Raw genomic sequence first — 26654 nt, forward strand, 5'->3', positions numbered from 1 at the left:
AATAAAGTATGGTCTGAAATGGATTTTTATGAGTTCTGCTATGACCTTACAGTTGACATTGAACGATCTTGAAACTTGGTTCATAGTCGTTGCAGATCCTTTATCCAAACGCTCAGTGGACGTAAAGTATGAGCTAGTTAGGACTAAGGGAAAAGTATATAAGCTCAGGTCTGATAGGGCCTTGACCTTTGACGCTTTACCTTAAAGCACTGTTTATGCGCCAGTATAAACCAGTATGAGCCAGACAGGGCTAAGGGGAGAGTATGTACTCTTTATGGGGTTGGGGTGGAGAAATTCGTAGTATATGTATAATTTGACTCTGACCCTTAACCTACAACAACATCAAAGATTGTTTCACATCCTCTTATTAAAGACACTCTGTGGGTCAAGTATAAGGTAGATTGGACCAAAGGGAGAAAAAGATATACTCCAGACAAGTGATAGGCTGACGGAAAGCCGGAAAGAACAAAAGAGAATTCCCAGCAAAATCTTTTCATACATTCTTTCATAGAACTCTTATGTAAATGAGAGGTTGATCACCAGTATTAAAAAAAATCTTTTTCATATGATTTTGTAACACTATTTTTAGAAAATTGCAATTACAATTCACAGTACTTCAATTTGAAATTTAGAACGTTATGTTAAAAATGATTTTGTTTCTTTTTAATGAATATTTTATGAATAAAAGTATACTTACTCGAATCCACAATTCCTCTATAAACAAAAAATAACAATAATAATAAGTATAAAAGTGCAAAAGTAGACATCTATCATTATAAATTTCTAACTTTTTAAAAATAAGATTCATTAAACAACACATAACAAATTCATCAAACAGGTTTCATTGAACATGTTAATTAAAGAGTAAATAAGGATCTATTAGCAAACAAGAACATACGTGCAATAAGCCCTGGCATTGTCTTCAACACACTTCTCATTTTCGCCACACGGATTGTTGATAACATACAGGTCACATTTCGAAGATGTGCTTGTGATAACTGAAGATAAATAATGTAAATCATTTTTATTTATGATTAAGTCTCTCATTCAAAAACAGTATTCATATTGATAATGCCTTCACTAGTTATTTGCATTCACTGCCAACAGAAATCAAAGTACTGAAGAACTGACGGGAGTTGATTTTATCGATGCATATGGTTATTCATTTTAAAATCAATATGATATGTTATTTTGCATGACAAGTACAGGTAGTTTCTAATCTGTATTTGAAATACGCACATTCTTAAAATATGAATTTTCGGACCTTTTCGTCACAAGAATGTTGATAAAACCCCAAATGAATCATGTTAAGTTATGTTTAAAGATAGAATAAATTCAATTAAACTATGTATCAGTGGTAGAAATATTTCTGGAAAATTTCTGGATCCAAGCAATATTGAACTCTCGTCTCGTTCAACCAAACGCTCGGCTCTCGCCGTTAATCTCCGACGAGCAAGAAAGACTCTCTGCTTGTCGGAGATTTACTTAGACAGCCGAGCGTCGAGTTGAACGTACGAGACTATATTGAACTCTCGCGTAAGAAAACATACAACTACAAAAAAGTATCCAAATTGTTCGTAGCATTTGAAATCTGACTATTTTCAAGGTAACTATAATATGTTTCCTTGAAAAACAATGCTTTAGCATACAATATTTCAAATTTATCAATTATTCTCAAGAACTAATTCTTGTCAGTGGCGATGATTTGTGCTTTGGTCCAAACACTGTTTCACTTTCGGTTTGTCAGCTTGAGTAACTGCATAGGAGAGTTGATTAAAATCAACTCCCAAAAAGTGGTGAGATGAACTATCATTTATATATAGACAGCTAATCTTGGTTATCTAATTATTTTTCAAATGAAATGTATCACGTATTGATATTATTGTGATTTGTATAATTTACATGCCTTGAGGCTTTCCAGATGCGTCATTTACTGCTACTGATGATACAGTAAGAGGTGTATTTTCATACGTAATATTGCTTTCTCCTTTGGACAAACTTAACACAGATTTCACAAGATCTTGGTTTGCTTCTTCTGATTTGTCTGCTACAACTTCGTGTTCAACAATTGTACTTCCTCTCCTGTTATAAAATATGATAAAATGTTGCATTTACATCTGATGTCGTTATATATAGAATATAAAAGAAATGCTTTATTAGCATTTATTTACATAAAAAATGAAATAAATTTATCATATAAACAAATTCATTGTCCATTAAATTTTTTAAAAGACTGACAAAATCTAATACCTGATGACAAGGATTATCACTTTAATAAATCCAGCAATTCTGTCTTTGTAAAACGCGTTAAGCTGTTAAATTATAAAGAAGTATTATAATCCACATTTAATACACATGAAAAGTGAAAAAACTTGAAAGAAGCTCAGTAACAAAATCATCACCGAGATATTATCTTACCGATCTATTCATCGATTGCTTAACATTCTCATAGTCAGAAAGTGGTATGTCATTTGGGAAAGTCAAAACTACTCCAAGTTTAACTTCAGTCGATTCTGTAAAAAAAAAAATGTCGTTTAGGAGACAAAATAAATTCTATGTTCAATCCAGATTTAATTGCATGTTATGAAATGTATTCTTAGAATATCTTATGCTCACCTGGTACATATGCAGGTACTTTTTCTAAAAAAAAAAAAAGTAAATAACAAAATGTAATTAAATAAATCATGCAGCCATATTGTATGAAATAATGTAATAAAAAAATAATATTGAAATCTGCAATATCAAAGCATCTAACTCGGTGTCTGTTATGCAATGGTTTTGAGAGGGGGGGGGGTAAACTTCACGTAATTGTGAATGAAATTTGGTGTAGTTTATATTAATAAGCTTGTCATTGGCATTACTTTCCTATGTTAAAAATGTTGTTGTGTACAATATAAAAAAATCTAAAATAATTATGACCAAATATTGGTTATTATCCGTAATGTCAACCTCACACCTGCATTGCTTGCGTTAATTTTGAGAAAGAAGATAATTCAGGCGCAAAATACGAAATAGGAAATTCTCATTTTAAACGTGATCAATATTTTTTGCTTTATGCGCTTTTCGTTAACGATGTTTATCGAAAAAATGGGTATTACTGCTAATTTACACTGGTTTTTACTTAATCAGGCCATTCTAAGCTCCATTTGTACATGTAATTCCCATAAAATCAAAGAAGACCTGTCAAGCCTGCTACAGAAAAGATGCATTTAAACATGCTAGTGGATCTGTCTGGTGTTGGTTAATATAGGTTTAGTTTGTTCATCATGATTTAAAAATTTATTTTAGGGAAGTCTAATTTTAAAAAAAAAATCTTTTTAGACCAAATCAGATGAACTTAAATATTTTTGCAGCATCGCGAAGATCGTTTGAAATTGAAACTCCCTCCTCAAAATGTCAGATAAAATATATAGAGTGAACCACGTTATCACAGCTAATTACAAAACTAATTTAACTTACAAATTTTTATAGCATGTATTCCTTAAAATATACAAAACGCGTTTAATAAAAAAAGTCAATATTGCAATGATAATGCACTTTATTCTTAAGAATTGCAATCTACTGGATATAATTTAAATGCATTTTATAGGATTCATTACATGAATGCAATTTCACAATGATACCTATACAGCCGGTACTGCTATTTCCATATCGACAGACACAGCTAAATCCACCATCGTTGTTTACACATTCTTCAGTAGTAGTGTTACAGGCGCTACTATTGGTTTCACACTCATTTACGTCAATCGTGCAAACCGTTCCGGACCAGTTAGGAAGGCAAGTACAGGTACCATCGTTATCATCACAATCTAAGGTGTTTGTAGTATTACATGGACACGTTTGATCGCAGCCAATTCCAAAATGTGTGCTGTTACAGCCAACTGGATTAATGGAATGAAAATACAAGGTAGAAGTTGTTTTTCACATATCAAAGCGTGCGTGCAAGACAGTAGTACAATTGTAGGGCTATGTAGCTCTTTGGTATTGAACAGAGAGCTACAACTTCATCCATTTAAATATTACATAAATTCTACTGTTTATCAAATATTAAAGTAATGCCGTACCAGCCACTTCGCATCAAACATAACAATTACATACTTTTGTGAAATTTGCTCATTCTATAAGAATGCAATGTATTTTTGCTTATTATTCAGCACAACTGTCTTTGATAAATTTGTAAGAACTGAGTTTTGAAGATATACTGTTTAAAAAAAATTGCCCATTAGAAAATATATTCATTGTAAATAATACATGTATACATGTATGTATTTGAAATAAAATCTAACTCTGAATATTCATTGCATACATGTTTATTCATTATTATAAGAAGCAGTGTTATTAAAAAAAAATTTACACAATTAAAACCAATGTTAGTTATGTGGAATGCACTGTACCAACTTCCCGTTATATTTATTGTAGCAATTACGATAGTCCTGATGTGTTTTCCTCTACCTTTTGTAGTGTTTTCACTACATCCTTTGTTGTTGGAATAGTTATGGTACTATCCGTTTTTCTTACTACTGACCGACTACTTTGTACCGTTTCATTTTAATATAGTTTTGTTAATCAAAAACTTTTTTATGTATCAACAATCTTTTCACTACCTCTGTGTTAAATAAGCTGGTCTGAAAAAAAAACGATATTACGTTCTGTTGACCATGATTTCTGTGACGTTCATGTCTAGCTTTGTGCCGTTTTCTGTTCTTTCAGAAAAAATGTCAATGAGTGTTTGAGTTGAATTTTTACTTATAACGGTTGAAAAAGTACTCGTTCTATCTATTTTGATAGTCGTTTGAAGAGTTGCTGTTTAACTTTTACTTATAGGAAAAATAATCTGACCTGTATCATTTATATAAGGAATAAGGAATCATTCTTTGAGTATTAGGAGGTAATAATTTTGGTCGGGGCGTGATCAAATCCAATAAAGCCCGAAGGGCTTTATGATAGATTTGATCACGTCCCGACCGAAATTATCACCTCATAATATTCAAAAAAAAGATTCCTTATTACTTAATATATTTATATAATTTTAGGACATCGTACGATTAAATAATTAAATATAAATAAGCAATCCCTGCTGGCGCCTCAATTTGGCGTCATTTGTAGTTATGGGTTTTATAGTACATAATCGTTTCGTAGTATTATCACAGGCAAAGACACTGAACAATGTAAATATATATAAATATTAGTGGGAGCTTGCAGTTAACTTTGAAAGCCGTGTAGTTTAAATACATATATGTATATGTTTTGATATTTGAAAACTATACAAAAGCAATGATGTTTTAAACTGAAAATTTGATATTCTATTAAAGCTATTTAAAAGATGTTATTTATTTTAAGTGTAACAAAAAAACCCAGTGTTTTGTTATTCATTATATAATATGGCATAATGGAATATGACTGTCTTGCTGTGCTTTTCCTCTACCTCTTGTAGTGCTTGCACTACCCACTGTAGTTGTTACAGCACTTGTCGTGGTTCTGCCCACTGACTGAGTACTCTGTGTACTTTGGGTTGTTGACTCAGTACTACCTCCAGTAGTTGTTGGATTACTTTGCGAACTTGATGTAGTACTATCCACTGATTGAGTACTTTGAGAACCATCTGTACTCGTGTCTGTGCTTTCGGTTGTCGTTTCAGGATTTGCTGTTGTTGTCATGGCTGTTTTGGGGTTTCATTGAATAGTTATATAAGCTGACATGCACCAATCAAAGATTAATCAACCATTTTCAAGTCTATGTTATTTGTCATTGATTAATATTAATAAGCGTCATGCATGTAGAGTAGTAACCGTACATTAACTTAATATTATTTTGCACGTTTAACATGCAATGCTGTTGGAAGATCAAGATGGACATGCTTGCTTTTAAAATGACATTCACACTGTTAATGTTAAAGAACATCACGGTGCCTGAAAATGTCTCAATTTATCATAATTTTGTTAGTTTAAGAGAACGATGTTTCAAAATATTTTCAGATATTTAATAAACTAGCACACCCTACAGTTTGATAATCTCAATAAAATAATCATACCATTGCAAACTCCATTTGCTGATCCATATCGGCAGGAACAATTCCACCCGCCATCTCTGTTAACACAGATCTCAATTGAAGAGTTGCAGTCATCTGTCCCTAACACACATTCATCGACATCTACGTCACAGTTTGTTCCATTCCATGTTGCTTTGCAATTACACTGTCCAGTGACGTCATTACAGTTTGCTGTATTATCTTCAATGCACATGCACCGAGAGGAACAGTCAACACCATAATGTGTACTATTACAAGCTGAAAATCATCAATTACATGTACCAATGTAAATAAATATTTCTCTAATTTAAAACAGATAAATTTACAATGTTGTTTACAATAAAGTTTTACTTATATAAGCATATAAGAAGACAGAGAATCAAAATAAAACTTAATTCTGATATACATGTAACTGACAGACCAGATCACTGATTGGATAGAAAATCACAACATGTATATGTAGAATTGTCAATTTGTAATTGTTTTGGAAAAAATAAAACAATTTCAGTTACTAGTATCAGATAAACATTAAAAATAAATACAAAATATTGGGAAGTATCTACCTGAACAGGAATAACCATTTCCACTAAATCCAGTTTTACAAGAACACGTGAAATTTCCATCAGTGTTAGTACATTCAGCATTGGTGTCACAAGTGTCAGTTCCAAGTGTACATTCGTTAATATCTAAAGTTGAAAGAGTACAAGAACATTAACATGACCATATGCAGTAGTCTTTGAAGAAAAAATTTCTTAAGTTTATAGATGTATCACACCAAGTCCAACTTGTTTAGATAGTTTTACAAGGACAAAAACATGTGCCCAATATTTTCCATAAAAAAGGAAACATTTGCTTAAACATCAATTATACATAAAATCGGTTACAGAATACAGGGCCATGTACATAATATAAAAAGTACAAAGTGGTAATGCACTGATATTCAATGCAAATATGCTCAATTCCTACATATACTTATATATGAATCCTTACCGACACAAGACCCAGAAGCATCCTTTTTAAAGCCAACGTCGCAGTTACATACATAGGATCCGTTTGTCTCCGAGCATAGAGCGTTTGGACCACAGATAGTCGCGTTAGCACACTCCAAAACGTCTTCTGTACAATTAGTTCCTTTCCATCCCACTTTGCAGTAACAAGTTCCATTTTTCGTGTCACATGACTTGGTGTTTGTGAAATCACAAGAACACTGACTTGCACAATCTAGACCATACGTATTCAAAGCACACTCTGAAATATATATGCATTAGCTGGTAAGATATTCTACTTTTCATTGAAAGTAACGTTTTTTTTAAAACACTTGCAAACATAGTTTTTGTACGCTGAAAATAGAATTTATTATAAAATTTTTTATAAAATCTGTGTCAATTGCAAACGCAAATGTAAACGCATTCTAATAAAATGCTTTTATGCTTTTAAAATGTTTCGGCAAATCAAAATTATTTCTTATAGAGACCGAAATGAACAACTCAAAATCAATTTTTCAGGTTGTTTACACTTAAAGCTTTTAATTTCATAAATGCCTAATAAATATACATCTTTTACTTCAAATATTTCGGTCTGTTTGAAAATATATGGCTTTTGCTGGTGAGGTTTTAAAAACATTAAATATAATATTTAAACTGATGTTTTCTTTAAATATTTATCATAAAAAATCATTTAGGTAGCTAAACACAGTTTCGTATAAAATCCAGGGGGGTTTTCTCTGGGGAAAAGCATGATGGGTAGGGATTTTCCTGCTATTTTTATGCGGTATACATGAAAATTAATTTTCTAAATTCTCAATTGCATACTATAGTGGATTATCTGTCGAATACATGAAAAAAGTATGTAGAAAAATGTTAAAAATTAATTTTGTGAGACTCTAAAATAAAGGGAGGTAACTCCAAAAACATCCGGATTTTACACATGCAGAATTTCATTAATTTTTTAGCGGGTGACATAGCTCTTTAAAAAGCTGGCGAATGTACCCTGAAAATACTATCAAACGATGCCTAAGGACTTGTTCTAGAAAATGTACAGATATAAAAATTGCTGATTTGGTTGCATTCTGCTTTTAGGGGAGCCTAAAATGCATGGGTGTACTGCATTTAGAGCCATCCTTTTGTCTATTTTCCGCATGTTTTGAGTGCCAAATAAATTCTAGCATTAAGTTACATGTACATTATTCTTAAATATTTAAAAATTTCACAATTTTATCTTTCTATTGTTATATAGATATATATGTAACATGTTTTTACAATTTATCTTTATAGGGGTCAGTTTTGCTTTCCCCTCATCTGAAAACGTCCTTATAACGTTAAATATAACACTGCGTTTTGCACCCTTAAGGGAACACATTTTATAACGTTGATCTGTCTTTATCTTACAAAATTGCTGCGTTAGCATTTTTTGTTCAGTCAGTAGAGTTTTATTTTGACCCTCAAACATTAAATAAATTAATAGCATGCTATGTGCATGTTTCATTTCTCACTTTATGACGTTCGGTATATGATTGTGTATTGTGACGTGTTGTTCTACATTGTGATGCATTAGCACTGTGACAATTTTAAGTGTGACGTCATGTCAACAAAGCTGCTTCGATCATGAGTTCATAACTTTTAGTTCCAATAATAGAATATAGAGAATATGATACACTAATTTTATGTGTATTTAATTATGTGTATTAAAATGAGTATCCGGATATGGACTTTTGAGCCGCTCTATTAATTCAACAAAATGTCATATAAAATGATTACACATATGTGCATAATTCAAATAGACAATTGTGTAAAGTTTGACGGGGGGGGGGGGAGATGGGGTAGTTATTATTTTTTTTAATTTGTGTGTCATCAGTATCAAATGCGCAGTACCATTGGTTATGTTTAATTCATTAACAACAAGAGGCCCAGGGGCCACATCGCTCACCTGAGCAACAATTGCCTTAATTCTGATCAAATTAGCATTACAGTATCAAAATATCTTGACAACTGAGTACAGTAGATCTTGCTAAAAAAAATTGAAAATCTGCCAATTTTTATCCACCTTATTTTTTAGTAAAGCCCCTTTTGTTGTTGTACCTGTAAGAAGATTTTTCTCTATTCCTATAAACCCCCCCTCCCCATTTTGTGGCCCCACTATTCTCTAGGGAATAATGGTTTCATCAAACTTAAATCTACCTTTAATCTCATAACCTGTGCTTTCACACTAAGTACTGAGTTTTGGACCGAAAACTTTCCCAGAATATTTTTAAGGATTGTAAAACTTGATCCCACAATTGTGGCCTCACCCTACCCCCTGGGACCATGATTTGAACAAACTTGAATCAACACTTCCTGAGGATGCTTCCATTTTAATTTGAGTTTTTCTGGCCTAATAGGTTTTGAGAAGAAAATTTTTAAAGATTTTCTCTATATATATTTCTATGTAAAACTTGATCCCCCAATTGTGGCCCAACCCTACCCCCGGGGACCATGATTTGAACAAACTTGAATCTACACTACCTGATGATGCCTCCACTCAAAGTTGAGCTTTCCTGGCCTAATAGGTTTTGAGAAGAAAATTTTTAAAGATTATCTCTATATATTCCTATGTAAAACTTGATCCCCCAATTAAGGCCCCACCCTACCCCCGGGGACCATGATTTGAACAAACTTGATTCAACACTTCCTGAGGATGCTTCCATTTTAATTTGAGCTTTTCTTGCCTAATAGTTTTTAAAAGAAATTTTTAAAAAGATTTTCTCTATATATTCCTATGTAAAACTTGATCCCCCAATTGTGGTCCCGCCCTACCCCCGGGGACCATGATTTTAACAAACTTGAATCTACACTACATGAGGATGCTCCCATTTTAATTTGAGCTTTTCTTGCCTAATAGTTTTTAACAGAAATTTTTAATAAGATTTTCTCTATATATTCCTATGTAAAACTTGATCCCCCAATTGTGGCCCCACCCTACCCCCGGGGACCATGATTTGAACAAACTTGAATCTACACTACATGAGGATGCTCCCATTTTAATTTGAATCTTTCTGGCCCGATAGTTTTTGAGAAGAAAATTTTTAAAGATTTTCTCTAAATATTCCTATGCAAAACTTGATCCCCCAATTGTGGCCCAACCCTACCCCCGGGGACCATGATTTGAACAAACTTGAATCTACACTACCTGATGATGCCTCCACACAAGTTTCAGCTTTACCGGCCTAATAGTTTTTGAGAGATTTTCTCTATATATTCCTATGTAAAACTTGATCCCCCAATTGTGGCCCCGCCCTACCCCCGGGGACCATGATTTGAACAAACTTGTATCTACACTACATGAGGATGCTTCCACTCAAATTTGAGCTTTTCTGGCGTAATAGTTTTTGAAAAGAAAATTTTTAAAGATTTTCTCTATATATTCTTATGTAAAACTTGATCCCACAATTAAGGCCCCACCCTACCCCCGGGGACCATGATTTGAACGAACTTGATTCAACACTTCCTGAGGATGCTTCCATTTTAATTTGAGCTTTTCTTGCCTAATTGTTTTTAAAACAAATTTTTAAAAAGATTTTCTCTATATATTCCTATGTAAAACTTGATCCCTCAATTGTGGCCCCACCCTACCCCCGGGGACCATGATTTGAACAAACTTGAATCTACACTACATGAGGATGCTCCCATTTTAATTTGAATCTTTCTGGCCCGATAGTTTTTGAGAAGAAAATTTTTAAAGATTTTCTCTAAATATTCCTATGCAAAACTTGATCCCCCAATTGTGGCCCAACCCTACCCCCGGGGACCATGATTTGAACAAACTTGAATCTACACTACCTGATGATGCCTCCACACAAGTTTAAGCTTTACCGGCCTAATAGTTTTTGAGAAGAAGATTTTTGAAAAATACGAACAAATTTTCAATAATTCTTAATTATCTCCCCTTTAAAAAGGGCGTGGCCCTTCATTTGAACAAACTTGAATCCCCTTTACCTAGTGGTGCTTTGTGCCAAATTTGGTTGAAATCTGCCCAGTGGTTCTTGAGAAGAAGATGAAAATGTGAAAAGTTTACAACGACGACGACGACGACGACAACGACAACGACAACGCCAATGACGACAGACAACGGACAAATTGTGATCAGAAAAGCTCACTTGAGCCTTTGGCTCAGGTGAGCTAAAAAGTAGAATTAGTAAGTGGAAAGTCAGTTTTGAATTTTGAACTGCATAGTCGTGTTCGAAAGGTCTATCTTTGTATTTGACACATCCTACCTTAATGACAATTTCTCGGCCATTTTTTCACTAAATTCAACTTTGTGTACACCAAAATGTTTGTAATATTCTCCTCTTTGCATCAAAGCATTAAAAAGTGGCATACACAAATATTTTTTTCCTTTAAGGTAGCTAAACACAGTTTCGTATAAAATCCAGGGGGGGTTTTCTCTGGGGAAAAGCATGATGGGTAGGGATTTTCCTGCTATTTTTATGCGGTATACATGAAAATTAATTTTCTAAATTCTCAATTGCATACTATAGTGGATTATCTGTCGAATACATGAAAAAAGTATGTAGAAAAATGTTAAAAATTAATTTTGTGAGACTCTAAAATAAAGGGAGGTAACTCCAAAAACATCCGGATTTTACACATGCAGAATTTCATTAATTTTTTAGCGGGTGACATAGCTCTTTAAAAAGCTGGCGAATGTACCCTGAAAATACTATCAAACGATGCCTAAGGACTTGTTCTAGAAAATGTACAGATATAAAAATTGCTGATTTGGTTGCATTCTGCTTTTAGGGGAGCCTAAAATGCATGGGTGTACTGCATTTAGAGCCATCCATTTGTCTATTTTCCGCATGTTTTGAGTGCCAAATAAATTTTAGCATTAAGTTACATGTGCATTATTCTTAAATATTTAAAAATTTCACAATTTTATCTTTCTATTGTTATATAGATATATATGTAACATGTTTTTACAATTTATCTTTATAGGGGTCAGTTTTGCTTTCCCCTCATCTGAAAACGTCCTTATAACGTTACATATAACACTGCGTTTTGCACCCTTATAGTATTGAAATTAAACATAAAAACAGTCACATTTATTAAGATCATCGTCTTAAGTATTATACTGTTGATGATTTATTAGACTTTAAACAATTTAAATGAAGTGACCAATTAGAAACACATACCGACGCATTTTCCAGCAGCCAGTGAATATCCCTCATCACAGTTACAAGAATAGGATCCATTTGTGTTTTGACATAAGGAGTTAGCTTGACAAATAGTAGCATTTTCACATTCATTAATATCTTCTGTACAGGTTGATCCTTCCCACCCCTTTTTGCATGTGCAGTTGCCTAATACTTTGTCACACACGTCAGTGTTTTCAGCCTGGCAAGTACAGTTTGAGGCACAGTTGTCTCCATATTTTCCATTTTCACAGTCTACAAATTAAAAAAACGAATCGAGTTATAAATGTAATAGATGGTGTTTATGGGTAAAGATTAATATTTGTAAAGCATGCATTTGCTGTGATATGTCATGTTTTCCTGATTATTGTTTAACAGGGTTCTTAGTTATTGCAAATCACATTGTAATAAACCTTCTAAATGGTTCTGTTAAAATGAATGCTGACTTTTCCTTGAGTTCTTGAATTTTATACTTATCTACATGATTGTATTACACATAAGTATTAGTTGAACGACTTATTCATCACACTTCATGAAATTGCAATACAAGGATTTCACATTAAATATTATTGTCAACTTTACGATAATTACCAATGCAGGTCCTCTGATCAATGTCCAATTTTTTTCCCGAAGGACAGGAGCAAGTATATCCCTGACCAGGTGCATTTTCAGTGCAGTTGTCAGAACACGGGTTAGTCGCACATTCATCATTGTCTAAAATAAAGATTTGTTTTTGTACCATTTCATTATTCCGAATTCATCTAAGATATGTTGGACTTGTAACGACTAATGATTCAATATATTCTTATCTAAGCCAGCGATTAATTTTTACCATTCTGCAATTTAACACTATTTACCTAAACAGCTGATTTGGTCGGTTTCATTCAAGGAATACCCAGAGTTACAAAAACAGTACTCTTCCTTATCTAGATTGATTCCGCATTGCTGTGAGCAGTTAAATGTCGTATTTGTGCACTCCGTTTTGGCTGAAATGAAAATTTAACCATATGATATTTTTATCAATAGAAGTTGTATAATATAAAACCATAAAAAGGACAATAACAAACTGTAAACATGCCATTTGTATGCATATTAACATGAGTTATATGTACCGTAGCATGTTGTTCTAGTAGTAATATTTAAAATGAATCCGTCGTTGCAGGAGCATTTGTAACTTCCTATTGTGTTTGTGCATTGCTGATCACAGGGACGGACTGGTGCCAGGCACTCGTTATAATCCGTACATTCTGAGTTATTGGACAGAAGGAATCCGTCGTTACAACTACACGAGTAACTCCCCTCGGTGTTCGTACAAATTTGACTGCATGGTGAATTGTCGCATTCATTGATATCTGCAGAAATAAATACATACACGATTGTTCACATATCAAAATAAAAGAAACAATAAAGCAAATTTTTAACATCTTTAATCCATGTTCTACATTCGTTGACAATTTTCCAATATAACAAGCGCATTTTGGCAATCCTTTAATCATTTATTTTTGTCTTATTTATATTTTGAAGCTATTTATGAAGAGTAGTAAAAATAGGTACAATATCTATTTTTTAAAGCTATGGTCTGCGATATCTAATACGTGTATTATATTACGTCAAAATCGTTTGAGGGGCGGCGTTTTGTGTAGAAGAAATTATCATAACGATAGAAAATCTCGTTATTTTTATTATATGCACTAGTAAACTGACATTATTGTAGCTGAAAAGTTTTCTGAAACTTCAACTTATAGATTATCATGGGGGTTGTCCCAAATAAATGTACTTTAACATGTACAATAGGATGGTATTGATAATCGCATTTCTGTGAAAATTTAATATTTAAATTTAATATGTTGTAGGTGAACATAGTTTTTATGTTATTTTCAAGAGATTCTACGGGCAAGTATATAATCTCGTCATAAATGGTTTATATAAAACATATTCTACGGTGTCGATTTCGACGTTCCGTCGATGAGGATAAAGGGCAAAGCTGCAAAATGCTGAGACAATCTTGACTAGTAATATTTTGTACAAGACCATCTAAAAGGCGGTACTTGTAAAAAGAGGAAGTTGAATTTATTGACAGTTAATTTGGTGTGACTGGTCTAGGTATCTACAGTATATCCTTTATTTATTGTTATACATGTATATCAAATTTAGTAATAATGACAACGTTACTTTTACACTACATTACCAAAAACAGCTGGCAAATATTTTGTGTCACGAAACGTTAAGAATAAGAAGCAGGTGTATTACTTTTGAAATATTTTAATCATGTGTCCATTTAAGGGCAAATAAGTTGCACGTTGAAGCATAGTTGACACAAAAACAAGGCATCTGAGTAAATTAAATTTACCCATCTTAAAATTACTACTGATTTTGTATAAAACTTTTTAAAAGTACTGAACTTATTTTTAAAGATGTTTAGTTATTGTTGATATAGATGTGGGTTTTTTTCACGTCAGTTAATTAATTAGGCTTTAGTTTATTTTGCTTGAGGCTGACTTCCCTACATACTATACGAGTTTCAATACAAAAAAAGTTTCAATACATCCTCTTTGTAGATGTTGAAATTTTTTATAAAAAATGCCAATATAAACGAGGATTTATCGTGTAAAACTAAATTTTGGCAGGAAATATTGCGTTGTATGTAAGTCTAGCATGCAGGAATATATTTCAATGTTTTGAACTTCACAGCGTAACTAAACGTTTAACATTACATTTTATCACAAATACAAAAAAGAAATACTTTCCAAAAATTTAATAATTTTTTATACGCATGATAACAAATATCCAACCCGAGAAAACATAATAGAGGTTTAAATAATCTCTCTGTCGCAGGGACAAACTATTTATTAATGTTTTACATCCATTTCAAATTTATTTATTTAAATAGTAATATTGCTGCCCCATAGAATCACTATGAAATGACCTTTAATGTATATATTTTTGTCATACATGTAAATTCAGTACAATCATATGTAGTTCAATGCATACCTATACAAATTCCACCAGTATGATTGAACCCTGTTTCGCAAATGCAGTTGTAAGATCCGATGCTGTTTTGACATATTTGATGGTCACCAGTACATGGGTTGCTGGCAGCACACTCGTCCTTATCGAGGTCACATTTATCACCTGTCCAACCAGCTAAACAGACACAACCTTTTTCTTTGTCACACGTGGAAGCACCTTGCCCACAGTTGCAGGCGTTTTCACAAGTCTTTCCATACGAAAACCCATCACATTCTAAAGAAAGGTAGTGGAAATACTTTGCTAAAAGTTCATTTCTTGTATTATATTCTGAAAGCGATATTTTCTTTATTTTTGTATGATTTGTTTTATTGTTATTATAAGTATAAAAAAAATCAAAACGGTGGAAGAGTTTTACAGTTGGTATTACCTTTACACGTTCGTCCATCATTGTCTAAGGTATGAAAGTCAGGGCATGTACAATTATATGACCCATCAACATTCACACATTGATTTGGAAAAGAACACTTATTCAAGCTGGCGTCATTGCATTCATCAATATCTGAAATTTAAACAATCCAATTTCAATGTAAACAAACGTGTTTATACATGTATTTTAAATAAAGATAATATTTATCTTAATACTAGTATTTAAATCAGTCTGCATCTATCTTTATCTTTCATTGAAAAATTACTTTTACAAAATAGTAACTCGTGATGAATTAAATAACTTATGATGTTGTATCTTTTTTCTTCATGAACCAACAAACAATGATGACAGAAAGCAATTATATTTATATCATTTTTCGTACACACTAGAGTGTGACCCGTGCGTGCACGGGTTGGCATGTAACATAATTATGATATCGGACATTTACGAAATATATACATCGACACACCATATTGTTGACATTTACATAACCAAGCTTGAAGCCTACATGTATTAATTTCAATACACTCTGCCTAGTTAGAAAAATATAATTGAAAAATCTCGGGACAGGCCTTAACCACAGTTAAAACGCCTCCGTTATGTACACCCGTAATGTAGCAAAAACTCCGATACGATTTTGGAGAAAATAACATTGAAAATAACAGTCAAATTATCCACAAAAAATCATTTTGAGGCTGGAAATACCTTTCATCTAAAAAATTTATTCATACTTATGATCGAAGAATTTATCACTTTTCACCAATGTTTTTCCTCGCTTTGAATTTAAACACTATGTTTGCATTCGGAACTCTTGGGATTTTTCATATTATATGCACTGAGTTAGAGTTATCTCCCGTATTTCCTTTGATAAATATATGACAAATATATAAAACAAAAGACAGTACTCATCCGATTTCTCGGTTTTAAAGCCAAAAAAATCGAGTCTATTATTTTAATATGATAGTATAGATAATACTATCATTAAACCTTTTTCTGTTTTATTTAATTGTATTGTCGCATAAAATGAAGAATGTTTGTAAAAACACTAATAAATACTGTAAAATAATTATTTAACATCAATTTAATAACCTTGCAAACTAATCAGTTTATTTTTTCTTGATTCTAAAATTGTGTTCTTACTCTGGTACATATTTTGATAACCCCATATTAAACGTCTAATCAGAAAATCTGACAGTTTCCAAATATATTGTAGACATTGAGATGGCAAGCCAAATGACTACTACCAACCAAACACAATCATGCAGCTCATACCAAACTGTAGGATCTAGACTCTGTACCACATACCAAGACAAGACTGTTGGTCCTGTGCATTCAGTAAAAAGCCAGCGGGACAAAAACAAGATCCTTGTGAGTTATTTGCTTTACAACCATAGGTACAGTTCAGTTGAGGAAACAAGGAACAAATGTCTTGTACTGAAACAAAAAAAACATTTATGGTTTAAATAATGATGAAGGAATCAATACACATGTTTATCTTTGGTTTTCTGTGTCGATATCAACAACAGTAAGAGGAACCAATGCATTAGATACCTTTGATACACGTTTTTCTGTCGTCGCCCAATGTATAACCAAATTCACATTCACAATTGAAACCTCCGTCTACGTTCACACAGTTTTGGCTGCATCCGTCAGTTCCGGCTGTGCATTCGTTTAAGTCTGAAAGGACATCAATTTCTCATAGTTCTGATATTTTCATTAACAACTATCAAACTTAATTCAAAAATGAGTTTATTTTTACTTAAAATTGATATAGATATAGCAATATATTTTGAAAAATATAATTAGCTTTATTTACCTTCACATTCGTAGAGATTTTTGGCTGTATATCCAGATTTGCATTCGCAAACAAATCCTCCATCTTTATTTATACACGTCGAAGTTGATGAAGAACAATTGTTTGACGTGACTATTTTACACTCATCGATATCTTGAATATAAATAAAACAACATTTAGGATTTCTTCATCATAAGATTATCATTATTTAAATTGTCATATTAAGGTTAAATCATCATAATTTTTAAATATTGTATATCAATGTATGTTGTACCTAAAACTAAATTACTACTGGTAGTGAAAACATTATGTAGATAAAAATTAGATCACTTAACCAAAGTATTTCTTATCTATTAAAATGGCTAACAACACTTGTTAATCATTTCTTAAAATTTACTTTATTATGAAAGATATCATGATGAATGAGAATATTAAAGTCAAAAATGTAAAAAAAAAAAAAAAAAGGAAAAAAAAAAAGATTCAATTTGGATAAAAACTATAATTTAAAAAAATAATTCCATGGATATGATAGCTCTATGGTTCACAAAAACACTTACAAAACCGATAATGTAAGCATTGCGCTATGATGAAAGTCACCTAGTTAGACTGATTCTAACAGTTTAACTCTTCAAAATTTATGTCTTGGTGTAGTGAGGTACATGTACTTTAAATATATAGCAAATTTCATACCTATGCAGTTATCGTTAGAATCTTTCGCAAAACCAGCCCTACAGTTACATGCATGCGATCCTTGCAGATTCTGGCAGATTTTATCACTCCCACATATGGTCGGATTTACGGTACATTCAACGATGTCGTCATCACAATTACTTCCTTTCCAACCAGTCTTGCACACACATCCTGTGACTGGATCACATCTATCCATACCTTGACCACAATTGCATGTGCTTTGGCAATTTACGCCATAATTTGGAGGTTCGCAAGCTGTTAAAAAATTATTTGAATGTAATTTTAATCTCCATGAAAAAGTAATTTATTTGAAGAAAATTCAAAATACTTATTCATCTTTTCATACTGTAAAAAATTATTTCTAAAAGCAAGCGCCACAAAACTACATAACACACCTGAACATGTCGTTTTATCGTCGTTTAGTTGATATCCGGAAAAACAAGAACATGTGTAGGATCCAATTGAATTATTACATTTCTGCGAACACACACCTCCTACCCCGCATTCATCAATATCTAAGAATAAAATACATTGTATGTTAGTATATTAAAAAGTAGTGTTTTATTCAAGGGTTTCGATACTCTTTTACCAGGTACACTTTTCTATTAAAGCAATACGTGCAGTATCGCAGACGAGGTAAAATGTTATAAGAACACATGTGAAATTGAAATAAAATAAAATGAAGTCACGCTCCGTCAAAAATATCATATTAAGCGCAATTTGTTTTTTTTTAATTTCTTGAAACATTATTTGTTGCCAATATTAATGGCACATTTAATTTTGAAAGTTACTAGAATTTAATCAATTTTTTAAACCAACAGCTTATTAACATAAGATAAAAATAACATCTTACCTGTGCAATTTTCGCTATTCACCAATCTATATCCAGTCTTGCATATGCATGCAGGCGCTGCACCAGTTTCGTTATTACATGCATATTCACAATTTAACCCTGGACAACTGTTTTCTCCTAAAACAACAGCGGTTACGTTTTTATTTATCATTAAATTAAATTCATTACTTCATGCGGTAAGATTTTCTTAAAAGGCTACATTGAAATAGATAACCAAAGATAAAAATTACTGAGTGTATTGTTTTTTTGTTACAAAATTTGGTTGTTTTTAGTTTGATAACGCAAGCAAACTTTTCAATGCAATGAATGTTTACCTGTGCATGTTTTGTTGTCACTGTTCAATGTATATCCGCTGATACAAGAGCATTCAAAAGACCCTGCACTGTTAGAACAGAGCTGTTCACACCCAGAGGTACTCTCCGTACATTCATCGATATCTATTAGAGAACAAAATCAATAATGACATCGTATTTCTTAAACCTTGATTAAAATGAATGAGAGTGCATTCACTTTTTTACTAAAATTTGTATCTAACCTTGACAATTGTCTCCTACTTTCCTAAATCCATCTTTACAGTTGCATTCAAAACTTCCCTCTGTATTAACACAGTTTTGTGAGGCTTCGTCGCAGTCATTGGTAGTTGTACTGTTACATTCATTTATATCTACAAAATATTGTAAATAATGCATTTTAGTAGTGTCTATTCATTTTTGACATATCATTACAGTTTTAAGGATTTTAAATCATAATCACTTATATTCCTACATGTGTATTGAGTAAAAAACGTGAAAATATTTAGATTTTTTATTACCTTCACATTTCTCATCCTTTATGATATACCCCGCCGGACAATCAGAACAATTGTATCCTCGCCCTAATACTGCCTCTTCTTCAGGCTTGATATCCTCACAAGTTCTACCCTGGGCACACGGAGAATCAGCACAACCATCGGTGTCGTTCTCACAGTCCTGCCCTGTATATATAGTCACATTTTAAATTTTTGTTTTGGTTTATTCCCATAAATTTGAATTATGCTTAAAGGAATCTAGTGATAGTTTTTTAAAACTTCATATAACTGCATTTACTTTTTATTCACTGAAAATCTTGGATAACAGTAACAAAATGTAAGAATAAAAACAATATACATCATCCTTGACCAAAATGACCATTTTGTCTTAAATAGTTGTATGCTATGTGCTAAGGAAACAAACCTGAGTATCCAATGGTACAGTTACAGGCCGCGTATTTAAACATATCACTGTTAGACGTCCGTGTGGTGTTGTAATCGCATGTCCCGTGGTCATTACAACCAGAACAGAGGACAATAGCCACGTCTATGGGAGCCGCCTCTTCTCCTTTATCATCCACAACAGTAATGCTGAAATCATTTCCAGGATAATGAAAATAAATATGTTGTGCCTTGTGTTCTGGCAAATGATAATCAAACTGTCTAAAGTGTTCAATTTCATTCCATTTAAAATATTTATACCAAACACAAAGAGGCGTAGTTTTTGGGCCTAAGATATCTAAAGAAAACAATCTGTATCTTTATAATTTTCAAAACTTTTTAACAATTTCGTACCTGATATTTGTAACACCAGTATCTTGTGGAATCCATGTTGCTATGCCAGTGGCATTATCAAAGGTAAATCCAACCGGTTGTTGAATTATCTTGTATGAGTACGTTCCATCGTCGCTTGCATTAAACTTAAGTTCTACTGACTCATTGAACTTAGCTTTAATTTGGGAATCGCCACTGATCTGTGGAATCTCATTTTCTAAGAAAGAAGGTTTTACAAAGAATATAAAAGCTTACCACCATTGAAAAAAAAATGAACTTTTAAGAAAAAATTGGATTTATTAAGGTCTATTTGTACATATAATTACCTAAGGATGCTGTATCACTTGCAGAGGTTGCTGCGTCATCTCCTGAAGATTTGGCCAAGGATTCGTCACCTGTAGCAAGATAGTCGAATATACAGGCCTGTGAGGCACTGGCACCACCACATACTTCTCTGGATCTGTTGACTTTGTCCTGTGGTTGTTCGTCGATGTAGAATGGCACGAATTCTGGGTGCGTGTAATTATCATGAGACAGCCCAGTATCATAATGAAAGTGTGATGTATCGCTGTCGATCGACCCTGTAAAAATCAAATCACATTCATCATATTAATATTTTTTTCAATCATAGACGTTTTTTACATGATCGTTTTTAATATCCCATTTTAATACATACAAATTAATAATTATTACTTTATTTATTTTCCTTTGAAAAGTCCTTTCAGGGGCAGCCACTGATCGACCCAGTGAAACTTAATTACAACTTGTTTTGTATTCTGTATTTTCATAACGAAAGATGATCGACGCAGTGTAAGATTTTACGTGTACGTCGTTAAAAAAAAAATCAAAAATTCAAAAATTTCATTCTGTAAATAAAATTGAAACAAATTTCAGATGTTTTGTGAAGAAAACAACATCATTAAGGCAAATACTCACATTGCTGTCCAAAATTATTGTAGATTTTCCGCTCACTATCTACTTCACTACCATACAGAATGGTGCCATTTGGAAGAATGAAATCATTAGTGGAATTTCCGTCGAAATTTCCCATCAACCCTACAACTTGTCCACTGTATTTTTCATCTACCATTGATTCCGAAGTTAAGAATCTGACGCCTAAGCTGAATTTGATTGTGATTGCTGAAATAAACATGGTACAATAAGATAAAGTGTTACTTTTGTATCTTGTAAAGGTTTTTTTTCATATCACTCAAGTACTTTATAACTATACGTATCATATTGTCCTACAGCTATTAACAAAAGAGAGCGATGCTTATTTGACAAACATCAGTTTTTCTTAGATATACCGATGTTTCTAAAATGAATGGATTATAGTTATTCTAGGATAAAAATGTTGATGTGTTAAAAGTATTTATATTCTGAAAAAGATGATTCAACTTAAAAGCTGTTGTGCCTAAATTAGTGTCTGTTATTTCATTGGGGTGTATAACGAAATCTGATTGTAATGACATCACCAAGCTTCTCGACACTTTTTATAAAAATAATTCCGCTGTTTTATTTCAGATTATTTTCAGATGCATACTAACATTTGTGACATATGAATTAACAATAGGCCCATTGGCCACATCGCTTTCCTGAAAAACAGTTCATTGTATTAGCGGATGCTCACTCCTTCTAAGCACCTGCTCCCACCTCTATCTTTTTTAGATCTTTGTTGCTCTACTTTGAATTTGTATTTCGCATTATGAATTTTTGAGATGGCTGACAGTTTGTTATTATCATTTTTCATGATTTAATTTCAGTTTCTGATATGTTTCCAACATACTACAGATTTAAACATTGAAACCCTCTTGGGTCTCCAGTATTAATCTAGGATCACAATTTAAACAATGTTACGATCTACCCTTTCTAAGAATGCTTGCATACAAACTATAGCATTGCAGTTCTTGAAAATAAGATTTTTAAACATATTCGCTATATATTTCTATGTAAACCCCTTTGGTACCCAAATTATTAGTCTGAGGTTTATAATTTCAACAGTTTAGAATCTACCTTTTTTGAGGATGGTGCCATAGTAATCTCATACATTGTAGCATTGTGGTTCTTGAGAGAAATATTTTTACACATTATCCCTAACTTTTTCTTAGTGTGTTAAATCTAGTATTATTGAGGGGGGTCACGAGTTTAACAATTTAGAATCTACATTTTTTAAGGATGATTGCGTAATAATCACACAAAATGTAGCTTGCAGTTCTTGAGATGAAGATTTTTATTTTTAAATTTAGATTTTCCAATATAATTCTATAAAAATATGTGAATCCCTCATGGGGCCTAAGTTTTGGTCCGGGGTTCACTATTTTTTACGGTATGGAATTTACATTATATGAGGATGCTTGCATAGTAATATCACACATTGTAGCATTGTAGTTCTTATCAAAAAGTTGTTGTTTTTTTAGACCCCAGTCTGGTTCCGGGGGATATAATTCTAATAATCTATAATCTACGCTATATATGGAGATGCTTGCATAGTAATCTCAAAAATTGTAGTATTGTAGTTGTTAAGAATAATCTTTGAACCCCTCTTTGGGCCACAGTTAAAGTCCAGGGATCACGATTTTAAAGAACTATATATGATAAGGGCCTAAAATGGCCCCCTAAAATGAACATCATCATTTTACTATCATTCTTTGTTTTCTTAGTACAGATATATATGTGATGTGTTAACATAATATTCATTTTGCTTCAAGTGCCCACAATTTAGAAATATGACATTGTAAAGACCTTTTCCCGCCATTTTTGCATTTTTAGCGTAAAACAGCTTGTTTTCAAGCAGTTTTTCCTTCCGAAAACATAGAGCGCATTCTTGAACAAATAAAATATTTTAATCAGAGATGTATCTAGCCAAGACTAATAAGTGACACAAAAACATAGAGCGCATTCTTGAACAAATAAAATATTTTAATCAGAGATGTATCTAGCCAAGACTAATAAGTGACACAAAAAATTTCCTTGTTCAAGCATGCGCTCTATATTTCCCATTCGTAAAAAGATAAGAAAAATGTCAATTTTTGACTGATTTTGATTGAATTATAGAAATGGCGTCACTTCTGACGTCATATACTGCCAATGAGTGCAAATAAATCAAATAAATAGACGAAAAATATATTTTATATCAACTCTTCTAAAAAATTAGTTAACATTTTATTGTACCAAAAACACTTAAAAAATGGCGAATTATGGGGGCCAAATTTAACTCTTATCATATATAGTTCTTTAGAATATTTACTATATATACAAGCTTTGGTGTAAATATTAGCATTCCTGGTGCAGTTGTTTCTGAAAATAAGATTTTTAAAGACATGAACCCTTTTTTCACTATATTGCAATTACATGTATCTCCAATTTCAAAAAAGTTGTGCCTTTTTAAAGAATTTAAAATTCCTTTTCCATAGGGATGCAAGTTTAGTTAGATTTGTCCGGGTGGTTTCAGAAAAGAAGTTGTAAATTTGAAAAGTTTACAGACAGGATAACAGACAGACGGACAAACGGAGGGACGACGGGCAACGGGTGATCAGAGAAGCTTACCGAAAACGAAGGTTCTGGTGAGCTAGAGAAAAGAGGGACCGCTTGGTAACAACTCTCTTGTTTCAAGTAAGATTTCATCAAGGCAGAGCATGAATTACTCAATATTGTGACGTTCGACATCTTCAGATACCAATGCAGATGGACAGGTATTTTAAACATTTATATCATACAAACACTTTTATAACACTTAAACACTAGCATTTACATTCAACTCGAGGAACTCTTCCAAGAAAGTTGATCTTTTGACTGAAAATTTAGTCGAATCAATTTTTTGAAAATTAGTTGTCAAATAACGATGATAACATTTTCATTATTTAGATGCTTACCGCTTTGAACAAAGGATGCCTCAACTGTTCCATTATCTTCAGACACTGTGAAGTTGACGGTTCTTAAGACAAAATCAGGATCGCTCTCAATATTTGTTGTTATATCTCTCCCATTTGCACGCACATACATCTCTGTAAATAACAAAAGGATTTTGATTCCTTTAAATCAAATAAATCTTTTACAAGCTTTTAAATATTAAGCTAATTTACATTTGTACTCACTGTCCCTGTTTCTTGACATTTCCACTTGAACGATTGAACCTGTATGATCCTTAGCTACAAAAGCACTAAATATTGTCGCATTGATTGTTGTGCCATTGGCAGTAGTTGCTAAATCTGTTCGGGCTTGGAGTTCAAACTGTGTTCCATTGTGGTCTATTTTCATCATTGTGTATTCACCGAAACCATTAAAAGTGTATTGTCCACCGTCTAAAGTGCTGATATGTGGATCTCCCCAGAACCAGGCTAAAATTACAGTAAAATTTTAAGTCTGAATCATGTACTTATAGCGTGATGTTTGTACTCGCAGTTACATTTACTTACATAATCGCCTTGTCATTTATGAAAAAAAAGTTTATTTATTTCAGTTTTTGGGATTTTTTTGGTTGATTAACCACAGCTATAAAAAAATGAACTACCTGTTCTTACTGGAATTAACCTTAAACAGAAAAAAGGTCTTGGTCTATAGCTGTAGTACCAATCGCAATGTCCAGATGCACAGCAAGCCTCTTTTGGTCTTTCGTTATCAATATAATAGTCGTAAGGTTGAAAGACAGGATTGGCGGACAGAGTTGAGCCGGCATCAGGAATCCGACTTATTAACGAGCCAATGGTTCGGAAATAACGATTATATGAATAACAGCACTCCTACATTACAGAAAGAAAACGCTTGTTAAAATCTAAACTCTTCTTGCAAAGTAGCACAGACAGGTAATCACAGCAAACTATATGTACATTTATAAGCGAATGTAGTTGGAAAGCAATTAAGACATACCAAAGTTGCTCCAAAAGTGATTGATACGTAACATATAATGTCTTCTTGAGTCCGATGAACGAAAAATCGAAAACCAAAGAACCTCATGCCTCTGCCACTACAAGGACATGTCAACCACCAAACATTTGGTCTCACAGTCAATGCCTGTCTAGAATACCAACTGTAGCACTCTTTCTCTAGTGGATTAATTCTTATGTTATCGTCTGTCAATTTCTCCACCCATAATCCTGTATAAGCTGGATAGATTTAAAAAAGAAAAGCAAATTTTTGAATATTTCAACCAACATTCAAACTTGATTGGTTGTATTGTTCAATCAATAAATATTACAGCGCGCTAATTTTTAGAGTTCCTGAAAACGTGTATGGAACCAAAAACCGTAGCCTTTTGATCTTTTACATATACATATTCTGGTTTTGGTTTATATAACAGATCAAGGTAGTATTCATAAGCCAAAATATTTGTGCTATATACGAATTCTTTTTGATTTTGCTTTGTAGAATCTTTATGACACAGGGATATCTAAAATATCTTAGTAGGCACATGTATTTTTTCTAGCGTTACAATGTTATTTTTCTAGCGTTTGTATCGTTTCTATGTTAATTTTTGTTTATTGCAATTATTTAAGTATACTAGTAAATACAACTATCATTACGCAATTTTCAATTATTAATCCGAAATTCTTACTTCTGATTTTAAAAAGCATGTTTTCTTACAACTGAGCATAGTTACGTAAGTACCTAAAGTTTATCAAACACGTCTCTTGGGTATTTTATACTTTGATTTTAACGTATTCAGGCAAAACATCCACACTTTCAATTTACATGTATATTTGTTTTCGTACCAGTATTTCCGGGAATAGATGACATTCTAAATGCAGCATTTTGCCATGAGTATGTATTTCTTCTAGATAATCCTTTGTATCTGTAACCAATTGAAACATGGCTTCCAGGTAGAATACTGACCCCAACGTCGAGATAATTCGTTACACTAAATAAATGCTGGCCATCCGATACAACGAGAACTTGGAAAGAGATTCTCTGTAAAATAGACAGCATTGTTTTCAAATATTTCTAATGGCTAAAATTCAGTTCAGATACTTCTTTGAATAGCTTAGATATATATGTGAACATCATTTCATTTCCTCCAAATCTCTACAATGGTTAATCTTATTCATAACCATTCAGCATACCCCCCTCCCTTACTACGCTTAGTATAAAAAAGAAACTTTTAAAAATATTGCCATATAAGAAAGTGTTGGCTTTAAAAATGAAACAAAGTTCACAGTATAAAAAATAAA

The 26654-nt window shown here is 32.6% G+C and overlaps 1 protein-coding gene across 9 annotated transcripts in view; it reads right to left on the minus strand.

Moving 5' to 3' along the window:
- Positions 1-26654, minus strand: part of LOC105335245 (fibrillin-1) — a 96956-nt gene that overhangs the window by 16334 nt on the left and 53968 nt on the right. For 7 of the 9 annotated variants that reach the window (XM_066084004.1, XM_066084002.1, XM_066084003.1 and 4 more), the window contains 35 exons: positions 26199-26394; positions 25357-25592; positions 25001-25229; positions 24585-24827; positions 24363-24494; positions 21427-21630; positions 20817-21071; positions 20512-20707; positions 20141-20307; positions 19741-19902; positions 19465-19593; positions 19244-19366; positions 18930-19046; positions 18472-18591; positions 18077-18331; positions 17408-17539; positions 17143-17268; positions 16897-17025; positions 15592-15723; positions 15186-15437; positions 13307-13546; positions 13052-13180; positions 12786-12908; positions 12195-12449; positions 7019-7276; positions 6592-6714; positions 6032-6286; positions 5426-5659; positions 3624-3881; positions 2617-2640; positions 2419-2513; positions 2251-2312; positions 1907-2082; positions 899-998; positions 698-714 (listed from right to left, as the gene is read on the minus strand). In XM_066084004.1, the coding sequence (XP_065940076.1) occupies positions 698-714; positions 899-998; positions 1907-2082; positions 2251-2312; positions 2419-2513; positions 2617-2640; positions 3624-3881; positions 5426-5659; positions 6032-6286; positions 6592-6714; positions 7019-7276; positions 12195-12449; positions 12786-12908; positions 13052-13180; positions 13307-13546; positions 15186-15437; positions 15592-15723; positions 16897-17025; positions 17143-17268; positions 17408-17539; positions 18077-18331; positions 18472-18591; positions 18930-19046; positions 19244-19366; positions 19465-19593; positions 19741-19902; positions 20141-20307; positions 20512-20707; positions 20817-21071; positions 21427-21630; positions 24363-24494; positions 24585-24827; positions 25001-25229; positions 25357-25592; positions 26199-26394 (5884 nt within the window). The remainder of the gene's footprint in view (positions 1-697; positions 715-898; positions 999-1906; positions 2083-2250; positions 2313-2418; positions 2514-2616; positions 2641-3623; positions 3882-5425; positions 5660-6031; positions 6287-6591; positions 6715-7018; positions 7277-12194; positions 12450-12785; positions 12909-13051; positions 13181-13306; positions 13547-15185; positions 15438-15591; positions 15724-16896; positions 17026-17142; positions 17269-17407; positions 17540-18076; positions 18332-18471; positions 18592-18929; positions 19047-19243; positions 19367-19464; positions 19594-19740; positions 19903-20140; positions 20308-20511; positions 20708-20816; positions 21072-21426; positions 21631-24362; positions 24495-24584; positions 24828-25000; positions 25230-25356; positions 25593-26198; positions 26395-26654) is intronic. The other 2 variants (XM_066084006.1, XR_010713865.1) reach the window with 2 other exon arrangements.

This window comes from Magallana gigas, chromosome 5 (genome assembly GCF_963853765.1).
Source record: "Magallana gigas chromosome 5, xbMagGiga1.1, whole genome shotgun sequence".
NCBI lineage: Eukaryota > Metazoa > Mollusca > Bivalvia > Ostreida > Ostreidae > Magallana > Magallana gigas.